Here is a 12,528-nt window from a genome sequence, read left to right on the forward strand (position 1 = left end):
GACCTCACCGGATCAGACTTCTCCCTCTCCAGGCAACCATGAAGAACCAGGAACTTTCTTTCCAGTACTTGTTGAGTCACATGACACAGAAGGATCTCTGAAGAAAATGTTATATTTTCACCAGCTGCTACCATTAGTCTGTTTAAAAAAAAGAAACGTTTTATATCTCCTTATTTTTGCTCAATTCAAAAAGATAACATAGTAAGTCATAAAAATACGTGTTTTTTGGCACACAGGTCATTCTTCAAGAGGTTACGCTGCTTTTTATGGTTATGTCAAGTCCTTGTTTCTGACACTGACAACACGTTATTTGCTTAAATAATATAATGGAAGAAAACTTCGAGATAACCTTTAAACCTGAAGAATTATTCATCAGAATCACATTACATCATTGGGGAAGAAAGGAAACAAATTAACAGAAAGCTGCAGCATTTTGCACCGTAATGTGCTCTTGAACCGAAAGAGTTTTTACTTGTTGAAGGTGAAACTTTCAGTTTCACCTTCCTGACTCAGCTCCATTATTTAACACACTCTTCTGTAAAACTCATGTGTAAGGATTATTAGACAACAGGCAGGTGCAGTGGAGCCACGGGAACTTTGGAGCTTTTCCTCGAACTTCAAATCAGAGCAAATACAATTAATCACGATCAGTTGATCAGTGACAAGGAGTGTAATCTTTTATTACCTGCGTGAGCATGACACACCCGTGATCCAAGCAGAGGTGTTCCTAAAAATGAACTCAACTGAGCTCTGCACGTTTTTTTCTTATTTATTTATTTTTTTTACTTCACACAAGATGCAGAGGAAAGATTAAATATGCTCACACACACTCTTGTTATGTGACTAGATACTGCGGGGAGAAACAGTATTTTTATTTCCTGCTTTCTGCTTTGTTTAGCCGCTTCGTCGACGGGATATGGATCACTCTGATCCCTATCTGCGCAGGCCGAACAGGTTAAAAGGCTCGTGCGTGACTTGTCTTGTGACGGTTCGCTGCGATCTCCACGTACCTTCTCTGAATGTGCGTGTGTAACAGGCCACGCCCACCGTTACAGGTTTTACCTCCGCAGGCGTCCTCTGATTGGCTCATTTGAAACGGCGCCTCCTCCCCACCTGTATCAATTGAACAAGTGGGCGGTCTCTCTTGCTGTCTCACCTGCCTATTTCCAAGCGACTCCCAGGAAAAAGAAAACAATGGACCACCAGGCGCTCAGAGCTAATGAGTCTGCGCTGAAGTGAGAACATTTCGCATTGTCGTGTTATTGGTGACTGATTACTTGTGTGGAAGTTGGGGAGGTCTGCTTTTGTCATGACTCAGAAAAGCAGGAAACTCTCAGTGGGCAGTTCGTGAGTATTTCTCGTTTATTTATTATTTTTTTAATTAATTAAATGTGAACTGTACTTGTTGTATTGCTGCCAGGCTTTCGCGAGGCTTCTCGCCTTTCGTACGGTCCATCTTTTATAATGATGAATTGGTCCTTGGTGGTGGCTGATATGTGACCAGACTCTGCGTTGCTTGGTTTTCAAAATGAAACCAGCCTCCAGGGATCCCTGCTGTTGCCCAGCGACAGCAGAAAGACTAGCAATAACTCAGAGATGCAGTGCCGCAGAAGCACGCATACTTCTCGGACTTCATCGCATTTTGTCACATTACCACTTCAAGCTTCAATCTATTTACAGGCATTTTATGGGATATACAGACCAACTCAAAGTTCTGCGAAGGTGGAGGATAAAAAGACGCAGGGTTTGTTCAGTCGTTTATTTACATATAAAAATCTAAAAAGCAGCTGACATTCTTCTGAGTTGCACTTCTACCGGCTTTTAGAGACTGACATCTTCGCTCATTCTTCTTTGCAAAGTAGCTCAGATTGGATGAGCTACTTTGGGTTGAGCATTGCATTTTAAATCTACTGATTTAGGTCTGGACTTTGACTAGGCCACCCTAGCATAAGACTACGTTTTCCCATTCCAAGCCATTTTGCTGTGGCTCTTTTTGGGTTGTGGTTCTGCTGGAAGGTGGACCTCTGCTCAGCTTGATGCTGCAAGCACATTTGTTTCATAGTTTGCAGCTCGATGCTGCAAGCACATTTGTTTCATAGTTTGCAGTCTCCATTTGACATTTGCTTGTAGGCCAAAAAGTGCTTGAAATATTTTTTTTTCTTTGCTCCTAGCCTCACCGAGTACATGGCTAATAGTTGACAGAAATTCTCACCTTACGCCGTGAAACTCTACAGCTCCTCCACGGTTGCAACAGCAGGCACACTCGAATTTGTAACAGCATGAGCAGCAAATGTTGTAACTTGGTATATTGCTTTGTAAACTAATTTTGCTTTAAATTCTCCACAACTTCCACATCTTCACAATGCAGGTTGTTCATTGATTTGCTGAAACAAACTTGTGAGGGATTCACAGAACATCTCAAGTTAAATTATAAACAGATGAACTCTATTTAAATGGTAAATGGACTGAGCCTTTTTGACCACTCAAAGCACTTTACACTAGAGTCACATTCACCCAGTTGCACTCACAAACACACACATTTATACACCGATACGCAGATCGGTAGGCAATTTGGGGTTAAGTGCCTTGCCCAGAGGCACATCGACATGTGGCAGGAGGAAGTTGGAATCAAACCTACAACCTTCCGATCACAAGACGACTACTCTACCAAAGAGCCACAGTCGCCCTTTTAGATATTATATATGGGTATGAGAGTAAAGTGGAGTCAATACTAATGCAAGTCACACATTTCACTATTATTATTATTTAAACGGTATGTACAGTACTCTATTACTTCGTGTCCACCGATATTCCCTCCTTTGTGTTGGTCTGTCAGATAGAATCCCAATATAATAATTGGAATTATAAGTGGTGAAATATGAAGAAAAAAAAAATCAAAGGGTGTAAGTAGCTTTGCTCAGGGCTGTAAATTCGCTGCTGTGGTACTTCAAACACCTGCTTTGAAGAGCGGCGTTACCGACAGGCGCATTATCCTGGATTCATAAAAATGAACAACTCTTCTTGTGCCTGTTTGCTGTTCATCCATGCCTCCTGTAGAGCCGAACACGACTCTTTGTTGATGCTTTACATGCTGTTTGTGTAAAACAAGCCAAATTCCTGTTTCTGTCTGAGACAGAACGATGCAGCTGAGGGTTTAATGAAATGATGTTTGCTGTCAGCACACTGGAGCCGCTTTGATCCGCGCTGACGCCTCTAAAAATGCTTGCGCCTCCACTCGTGTTCCCATTAGCGATTTCATTTCTTTACCTTGTTTCGCATCGATCTGAGCCGTGCGAGGCTCATTTAAAAAGCTGGATCGTCCCTTTTTTGACGTTTTTCCTCCTGGATTAGAATCGTGGATGAGCTCTCCCCTCTTCTCACGAGAAGAGGCAACAAGAAGAAGTGCAGCCGGAGCCAGAGCCTGAATTTGGGGAATGTCAAACAGCAGCAGGGCAGGTGGCTAAATCAGAGCTTCAGAATGAGCAACAGGTACTGTGCACAACGCACCCAACACCACACAGACATTTGGAAAAGCTCCAGTTGAGAGAAAACATCACACTTATTTTGAGATTGTGCCGTGATACCGTCCATCCAAATGAAACAAAACCGTTTGTGACTTCAGGGACCAGACCACAGCAGGAGATTATCTTAGCAGATCGGATGAGCTCGCCATCACTCATGTAAGTCAGATTCGTACTTTCTTATCGTCTCGGTGTGTTGTTTCCTTTTTCTTTACATGTGAAGTAAATATGCAAACTGACAGCATCCCCTTTTTAAAGCCATAAAGAGTTATTACCCAGATATGTAGCTTGAATTGAGATTTACACTTTGTCATATCTGTGAAAGCTCGTATTGTCAAGAAATGGAAAAACATTTCAAATGTTAAGATTCTCCATCACATGTTAGGCCCAGTTATTTTATGTTTTGTCTCAATGCAACCTTTATCTTCCAACGTTTTCTGTTTGGATTTTATTTGACAGAGCAACACAAAGTATATCATAAAATTTAAGGCATTAAAACTTCTCATCGGTCTGAAACCTGAACAGGAAAATCTTTTAGTTATCAGGCCAGAACATAATTGCGTCCTACGTAGAGAGGAATCAGATATTATAATCAGATAATATTCTATAGTTTAAAAAATACATTCATTTTTCAAATTACAATATTGACAAAATTGAAGTAATCTATTGGATTGTAGGAAATATTATAACATTGAATTTTTTTTAAATGTATAAATTTACCCTGATGCCTTTTTGATATTCCTTTAAAGATGACTGTACTTGAAGTAGGCGATTTTGAAGTCTGCAAAAAAAACAAATGAAATACAACAAATGCTAAATTGATATATGACATTATAATATAACTGCAAGAAGTATTTATGAAAAGAGCTCAGTTATTGAAACCAAAAACAAATTCTCACATTTTATTGCCATCACTAAAAGACCCTGTATGTGAGTTTAACTTTAGACAGAATGCATTTTGCAAATTTGATTGACTTTCTTTGTGGTTGCTCATGCATTCATCCCATTTTAAATGTCATGGGGTTTTTTTTGCACAGATTTGTTGTGTCGGTGAGTCTTGTAAACCCCACTGAGTAGCAAACGATCCTTTTCCCTCCATTTCCCTTTTTTGCACTAACTGATGCTTGCAGGTGGGAGTAGCTCTGAAAAAGTAGATGCTTCAGTAGTTTGCCAATCTGGAAAATTCAGAGATTAATTGAGCATCGACAACGACTTTATTTAGACCGTCTTTGCTGCTCGCTGGTATAGGAAACAATGTGAAGCAGTTTCCAAACAAGATGAGCTCCATTTTCTGAAAAAATGCTTTAGAAGCGGGACATTTTGAAGCCTTGCTTTCATGGCATGACATCCCTGGAATGCGCATCAGTACCATAGGATCTAGAAAGAAAGAAAAATGTGCACAGGAACAGCTTCAAAGATACCGGCACGTGGTCCCACATGTTTTAGATACACCTGCTCCAACACACCTGTGCCAATTGAATAAATGACCTCAATCAGATGCCATCAAGTGGTGCAGAGGCTTGTTAGTTACTCAGTAACTAATAGAAGGGAACTAATGTTAGTCATCATTATTTGTTCGTTCTGAAGTCAAATATTAGACCAGGTGTTTAACATCTATAAACTTCCCTAAAGGTTTCAAAAACCTTACCTGGATTAAAAAGAAAATGGTCACGTCATTCACAAAAGTTGAGCTAAATTGAATAGTTCTAAAGTTCCTATTTCTTAAAAATAAATTAATTAAATGAATAGCTGAATTGAATTTGGATCTTAAATGGTTGACTTCAAATTTTCATACATGGTATTAATGTCAAAATATAAGAAGTAAATAATGACACAGGAGGAAAAAAGGCACTATATTGACCCAGTGTATGCTTAATCTAATAGGAATAAAAATGGGAGTGTCCTTCCATAATTTTAATCTTAAAATTATGTAATTTTAAGAATATGTTACGTATTTTAGACAAGCCCCGCTTTAGTTTAACCTAACTGATTTTGTCCGTCTGCAGCAGGCTGCTACATTTGCTGCGTGAAAACAATAAAAAAAAATTACTTTTATTATCTGCTAATGCCAGGTAATTCCTCAGGTGTTGGCAGTAATCTCAAATGTGTGTTACTTCTCAAGTTTAAAAGACCAAGTATTTGTTACTTCCGATCCAAGTCCAACATAAAGCCCACTTTGTGTCGAAAGGAAAAGTTAAACTGCTCACCATCCACACATCTGAACAGTTGTTTGTGTTCCTCCGCAGTGCTACATAAAGTACAATAAAACCTTCCACAAACTGTTTCAAGAGATCCCCGAGGAGGAGAGGCTGACACACAGTGAGTGTTCTCGCAATCAAAAGTCTGTTGGCTCATTTACGGCGATTGATTATGGAAATGACTTTCCATCCCGACTTTTGTTCCAATTATCTCCGCTGTCTTACTTTTCCAATCGCTGGGCCTCCGAATGGGTTCGATTGCCAAATGTTCTGCGGAGGACGCAGAGCCGCAAGCGCCTGGCGTGGATAAATGATTCAGCAGATGTGCTCATGTTTCCCCGCTGACCTCTTTTATGCGCTTTTGTTGTTGCAGCGTTTACCTGTTCCTTGCAGAGGGAGGTCCTGTATCACGGAAAACTCTTTGTTTCGGAGAACAACGTGTGCTTCTACTCATCTGTGCTGCTGAAAGAGACCAAGGTAACTGACTTTGGTGCAGTTTTGACGTGAAACATGAACGTCAGAGAAAAGTCAAAAATGTCACTAAAAGCCAAATAAGTTTCACGTACAAACCTGGTCAATAAATTAGAATCTTATTGAAAATTCAATTTATTTCATTAGATATTTTCATTGAGTGAAACACATTAATTATATAGATTAATTACACACAGACTGAGGTTGTCAAGCTTCTGTTTCTGCCAACTTTGATGATTTTCCACTTGCAGCGACTGAAAACATAATGTTTATGATTAGAATATTACATCAGACCAATAAAAAACATGTGTAATACAGATGGACTTAACTGAAAGTGTGTTTAATACCCTACTTATAATTTGTTATTTTCAAAAGGTACGTTTAATCTGACAAATTAGATTTATGGGGAAGAAAATTCTAATTTAATGAACATAAAATTATGTTCTCATTTACTGGAAGTAGAGCATTTCAGGTTTTTAAGGAAGTCTCCAACTTTAGCTTTATTCGTCCACAGAATTGGCTTTCGTCTTCTGTAGTCTGACATTCCAGCATAAAAGTTCAGTTTTTTTCCCTCTTTTTATCATGTGGAGGCGACGTCTGTGATGTGTGAAATTGTGTTTGCACTGCTCTGCTGTTGGAGTTTCTGTGGAAAATGAAATTTGTTGTATAAATAAAATTGGGGGAAAATGCAGCAGTTTTTCCCCGATTTTAGGAAGGTTTTAAAGTAGCCTAGCTAAAGTTGGAATCAAAACTAATTGATGCTTCAATTTAAAACGAATGACATGCTTGAAAAAGAAGAGAAGATGATTCCTCTGGAGTGACCAAAATAATTGGTGACAGTTGTCAAATATTTGACACACGAGATGCAACCAGTTACTAGGTTTTGGGCTCAATTAGCGTTTCACTTTTTTCACAAGTTGGTTTAGATAGTTTTTTTTAAGAATCATCATTCTTAAAAATGATGTGTTTACTCAGCTCATAATTGTCTCATATTAATATTTGTTGAAAAACAGAAGAGGTTTGTAAGCGGTCAAATCCTTTTTGTAACTCTTTCGCCATCTTCAGTGGGTATAAATTCCGATTAGCTGGAAACTAAAGCTAACAGGTAGAGGAGCTAAGACCAAAGTGAGCTTCTACTTTCCTAGAGCAACAACAAACTAAGAAAAACAAACAACAGATCTACTTCAGGGTATTGAATGCCATTTTGTGAACCTTTTAAACTTCACTTCCATCCTTCCAAAAAATTGCTGCGTGATAATATTTCAGGGCTTTTCCAAGAGAATCCAAACAACAAAAACCTTTTTTCTATTTTATCTGAAGGTGTTTCGGCTTGCTGGGTAAATATATCAGTTAGGTACATGACTCAAATGTAACCTAGCGTCCAGAACTGACCTGCTCTTTTCTTTTTACAGGTGGTGATTGCCATTTCCAGTGTGAAGGAGATAAAGAAACATAACCCAACCCTGTCTGTGCTGTCTGTGCTAACATCCAGCGGAGAGAAGGTCAGGCTCCGCTCACACTTTTTAGAACGGCACAGTGTTTGGTATTCCATGCAGATCACTTCGGGGCCTGCAGAGGAAAAATGTAAAGTCATCTGAGCAAAAGCAGCATTGTTATTATGAAGCTCAAACGATGTATTCCAGAGATGGAAACCGATAAAGTTGTAAATTATTGGGACTTCAATGCCGTCTATAATTAGCGATGAAAGCCATTCGGTATGTTTAACAGAACATCTATGAGTTGTTTTGTGCAGTTTGAGCTTGAGATGTTAGTAGGCGAGACATGTTTCCTCCAATTCATACCGAATGTCAGGAATTGAAATTTATGGCCTGACTCCGTTATCTCCCTCAGTTTTGGCTCCAGCTAATAAAAAAAATCTATGAAAATCAAACATTGAAAGAGTAGTGGGGAAGAAATGAAGATAGAAATTAACCCTATTTCTGCAGAGCAAACCCTTCGCCATGCTTTGGCCCAGATTTAACCCTTTCTCTTCTCTTCCCCCCCCCCTCTCTTTCAGTATTTGTTTGCATCAGTGAGGAACTTTAGTGTCTGTTGCAAACTCCTTCAAAGCCTCTGCTATCAGCCTCAGGTAAACGCAATGTTCTCCCATTTGGTGAGCAAAAACAAACTTCAGATTTTTAACACAGGTTTTGTTGTTGTTTTTTAATGGTTGCATTAGGAGAGCAGCCCAAGCAGCAGCCCTTACCTGTCCTCTGCAGAGTTGGAGCATGATGCAGTGAGTCTGCGTCTCAGGAGACTTTTAGGCAGCAAAAATCCAGAAGCAAACGAAAATGATTCTCAGCATCCACATAACCCTTGTCTCCAGACCTCCAGCCTTTCCAGTTTAGAGGACAGTTTCGAGAACGTTGTTCTCAGCGACAGCATTTCTCCGATCGACGGTGGAGGTAAAGATGTTAATCTGACCTGCAATAGGAAGCATCTCAGCATCGCTGCAGCATATAACAACGCATTTGTGTCTCCTCCGCAGCTGACGGCACATGCAAGTCCGCACAGGGAGGCGGTTTTACAAATGAAACTGACAGAGGTGACAAAACCAGAGTAATCACTCCTTACTCATTAATGTGTTGACATTTTTATTGATGCTTTCGCTTTTGTTTCTTTTTTGTTATTTTGTTTTTTTGTTAGCTGGGTCATGGATTTGGAGATTCCTTGAGAAAGTTACACTTTTATTGTTCTTCAGAGAAGTTCTGAGTCTAAGAGTTGTCTTCCACATCTTCCTGGTCCTGTGAGTAACCCTGCACAAGTCTGCTAAAGCTGAGCCAAACTTTCTTGGTTTGTTTAAAAGTGATTGGTCTCCTGGCTCCTCGCCTGGTTGTCTGAATCTGTTCAGTTCAGTCCATGTCCAACTGCTTTACTGCGGTAAAATAAAACCCAGATCCTTTCTAGCTGAATGCAAATAAAGAGATTGAAAATCTTTAACTCATGGGTTGATGCTGTCACAATTTAGTCAGCAGATAATTTAAGTACTACAGCCATTTGCATGTAATGAATTAGCTGAAATACTCATTTCATTCACAAACTTCAATGTAGGATTTTATGTTGGACACAAAGTAACAGCACACAGTTGGGAAGTTAGTCATTCAAACTAAGTGATGTTTGAAGGTGATGCTAAATTGTACTTAAGGTTATCCAGAGTAATGGGGGCAGAACAGATATTTATGCAAGACTTAGATTTATATAAAAAATTGAAAACCATGTGTCCATTCCTGCTATTTCAGTCTTGCACTGCTTTGTTTTAATCTATAACCTAAAGGCCTAATAAAATGCAACATGTCAGATCAAAGGGTATAAATACTTTTCCGCCTCCATCAGCTAAAGGTCCTTTGCTAACTACTGCACATTTCTAAGTGTGCATCAAATCAGACATTTGGCCTTTTAACTAAAGGAGTTCAGTTCTTCCGTAAGAACAAACTTTAGATACTTTAATCACAGAGGACAGTGATGTGATTGAGGCTTTATAATGTGGGCGGCTCAATTCTTGCGCTCTAGCAGAAAACAATCTTTCGCTATATGCTGGACAACGTTTTGAGCTTAGAAATGTTAAAACATACACACCCGTGCAGCCATGTCCACTTACTGAACGCGCTGAAGTGAAGTAACACTATGACACCATTGTGATGGCGCTGATAATAATGTCACATGATTTTCACTTATGCGCCACAAAGATAGATGTAACTGATATCTTATTGTTAGTAAAATCAGCACTCTATGATCTCCCACCTTTAAACCTGAGAGTGAAAGCACTACTTGGGTTTGTGGCCTGCAGAATTCGCACTCGGCTTGCATTCATGTAATGCCTTCTTTTTATTATTATTATTTGTTTGTTTTCCTTGTAGAATGTTGTTGCTGCTCTTGGTGTCCGGCTACATCGGGCTGAGGATCACCGCTCTGGAAGAGCAGCTGAGCTCTCTAGGAGCCCTGGCCGAACTGTCTTCGCACTACGCAGAGTGAGTAAAGTAAGAAAGAAAGAAACACATGGTGGAAGTCGGTTGGGGAGTGTGTGTGGGAGAAAAGTGAGACTTCTCAAACCGGTTTTCAAACAATTAGCTACTGCTGATCGCAGTAAGATAGAGGAGCAGTGGCCGTACTTGTTCGTGGCAGGAGTCAAAAGAAAAGCGACTGCATTCCAGAGTTACACACACCAGGATGTATTGTCTGTATTTTTATGCTGAAACAACAGGGAGGAATTTAAAACATGTTTAAATCTCAACAGTGAATCTTGTCTCAGAACATCCACTTTTGCTTTTGCCAGAGTTCGATTTTAAGTCAGATTTTAGTAATAAAATGTTACTTCATTAAATGAAATCAAACAATTTAAAAAGCTACAACATAACCAACTTTCATTAAATTGCTTGTAAGTGTTTTGATTAGGCTAAACATTAATTTCACTTATCTAACTTCAGCTCATTTTTCTTCCTCGTCTTTTTTTTCCCCACCAGGTACCAGGAAACATAAACACTTGTAACAAAGGCATCTCGACAATAACACATACTGACTTTAATAATGTATATTTAAATGGAACATGCATTTTATTTTTTCAGTATTGCACACAAATGCTTTTCACAACAGAAAGCAAACTCCTGTTTAAAGTTGATGTTCTACAGCTAATCTTAAAGGTACTTCTGGGTTCTCTAAAACCCAGAAGTACATGGGTCGGCTGTCTGTTTCAGTGTACCAAAGGTTTCTAAAGGTTACCTCCACAAATTTCTGTCATACAGTTGCTAAAATCAACCTCGTACTTCTACCAACCCAATCCTTGAAATGTGTGGAATATACTGGAGTTCTGATAAGTGTGATCTTGGCTTCATTAAGACCCAAAGCGTTTAAAGGTGCATTATTCACAACAGACAATATTTCCTTTTATTTAACTGACAGACTTAGCACAGTTTTGACAGGAGTAACTTAGTGGTGCCCTTCCCCCACTTGTTGTTGTACTGGGGCTAAAAGATGGTGCTTTTATCAAGGTGTGCGGTTTGTAAAAATGCAGTTGGGAAATTAACAATAAATCAGTCGACAGGCAGATGCCAAAGGTACTAAACTAGCTTATATCAGTGAGGTATAGTTAATAGTTAACTTCTATAACTGCAGAAGTGCATAGTAGTCGAATGAGATTAATGATGACTAATCTCATTGAACTACTTAACAGGTCTTTGCTTAAATCTATTAAAAATAATGTTATGCATATATTATAACTCTAGAATTGTTATTTTAATGGCTATGTTTGTTCCACCAAATAGATCATATTTCACTTTTATATGTGGTGTTTGTTTTTCTTTAAAGTGAATACTATAAAACTATATTAGTTTTACTCAAGTTGGAGGTGTGTGTTGGAATCGCAAACTGGGCCATGCCTAACCAGTCTGCATGTGAGCATCAGAAGCTAACAAAGAAGCTGGAAACAACTAACGCACCTGGGCAGTGATTTTTTTTAATTTTTTTTTATGTTGCTTGGATCAGCTATTTTTGAAAATCGAAGAGCAGACTCGGTCTAACTCAGCCGAAATATAAACTCGCTAGGTTTTTATTTTTAAGCCCCACATACAATGGTGGTGTTCTTTTATTGCACCTTTCGAATTGATGAACTTCAGCCTGTTAATGACAACTTCTGACCACCAGAGGGCAGTAAGCCAATACAGATTTATTAAAGCCAGAGTAGCAATGGCGTCCGATTTTGCTTTAGCGACCTTACGTTTACCCCAAAAAATAATTAATACGTGGAAACCAAAACCATCTTAAGATTCTTTAAACATTAATATAAAAAGGGTCAAATTTTAGGTTTTTATTTACTGTTGGCAAATTGTTTTTCACAGTTGAAGAATTTTCTGGCACCAATTGTGTAAAATGTGTGTAAAATATGTGCTGACAGTATGAATTTAATGCATTATTTAAAGCTGATTTCTTTTAACTGAAACTTACCGTTTCTACAAGAATCCCTAACATTTTCATTCATTACTTCCAACATGGCAGCAGTCTTAAATGCACAAATATTTGCCTGCCTTTGTGACTGCATAGTGGAGTAAATGTTAATTTATGGACTGTAAGTAATAATAATAAAAAATATCACCCAATTTCATGTTTTTGTACGTAAGTGATTTTATTTTGTTGTCCATAAAAAGGTCAAGATTCAGTCCTATGAATTCAGTTCATTACATCAGATTTTCAGTTCAAAAAAAGCAACATAAAATTACAAATTATAATACAAAGAAAAGAACAGGTAAGTACAGTAACCATATAAACAGTCTACTAATAGGTTCTACATCCCTCCCACCCCAACATCGGACCCGGTCAATCTCTAGCACACACACAAAAAAAAAAAC

The 12,528-nt window shown here is 38.7% G+C and overlaps 1 protein-coding gene across 2 annotated transcripts; it reads left to right on the forward strand.

Annotated features, from left to right (window-relative positions):
* The first annotated feature begins 1,096 nt into the window (after positions 1–1,096).
* Positions 1,097–12,517, forward strand: LOC114146491 (GRAM domain-containing protein 2B-like). Of its 2 annotated transcripts, none has more exons than XM_028020590.1 (13): positions 1,097–1,347; positions 3,352–3,489; positions 3,623–3,680; positions 5,768–5,840; positions 6,093–6,196; positions 7,603–7,692; positions 8,208–8,279; positions 8,370–8,426; positions 8,517–8,594; positions 8,675–8,735; positions 8,837–8,936; positions 10,048–10,167; positions 10,651–12,517. In XM_028020590.1, the coding sequence occupies exons 1-12, from the start codon at positions 1,310–1,312 to the stop codon at positions 10,160–10,162; spliced, it is 984 nt and encodes a 327-aa protein (XP_027876391.1). In that variant the 5' UTR covers positions 1,097–1,309; the 3' UTR covers positions 10,163–10,167; positions 10,651–12,517. The 2 variants fall into 2 exon arrangements, with proteins under 2 accessions (XP_027876391.1, XP_027876390.1); XM_028020589.1 differs by having other exon boundaries at positions 1,101–1,347; positions 8,517–8,595; positions 8,679–8,735; positions 10,048–10,158.
* Positions 12,518–12,528: the final 11 nt, after the last annotated feature.

The sequence above is a fragment of the Xiphophorus couchianus genome, chromosome 6, assembly GCF_001444195.1.
Source record: "Xiphophorus couchianus chromosome 6, X_couchianus-1.0, whole genome shotgun sequence".
NCBI lineage: Eukaryota > Metazoa > Chordata > Actinopteri > Cyprinodontiformes > Poeciliidae > Xiphophorus > Xiphophorus couchianus.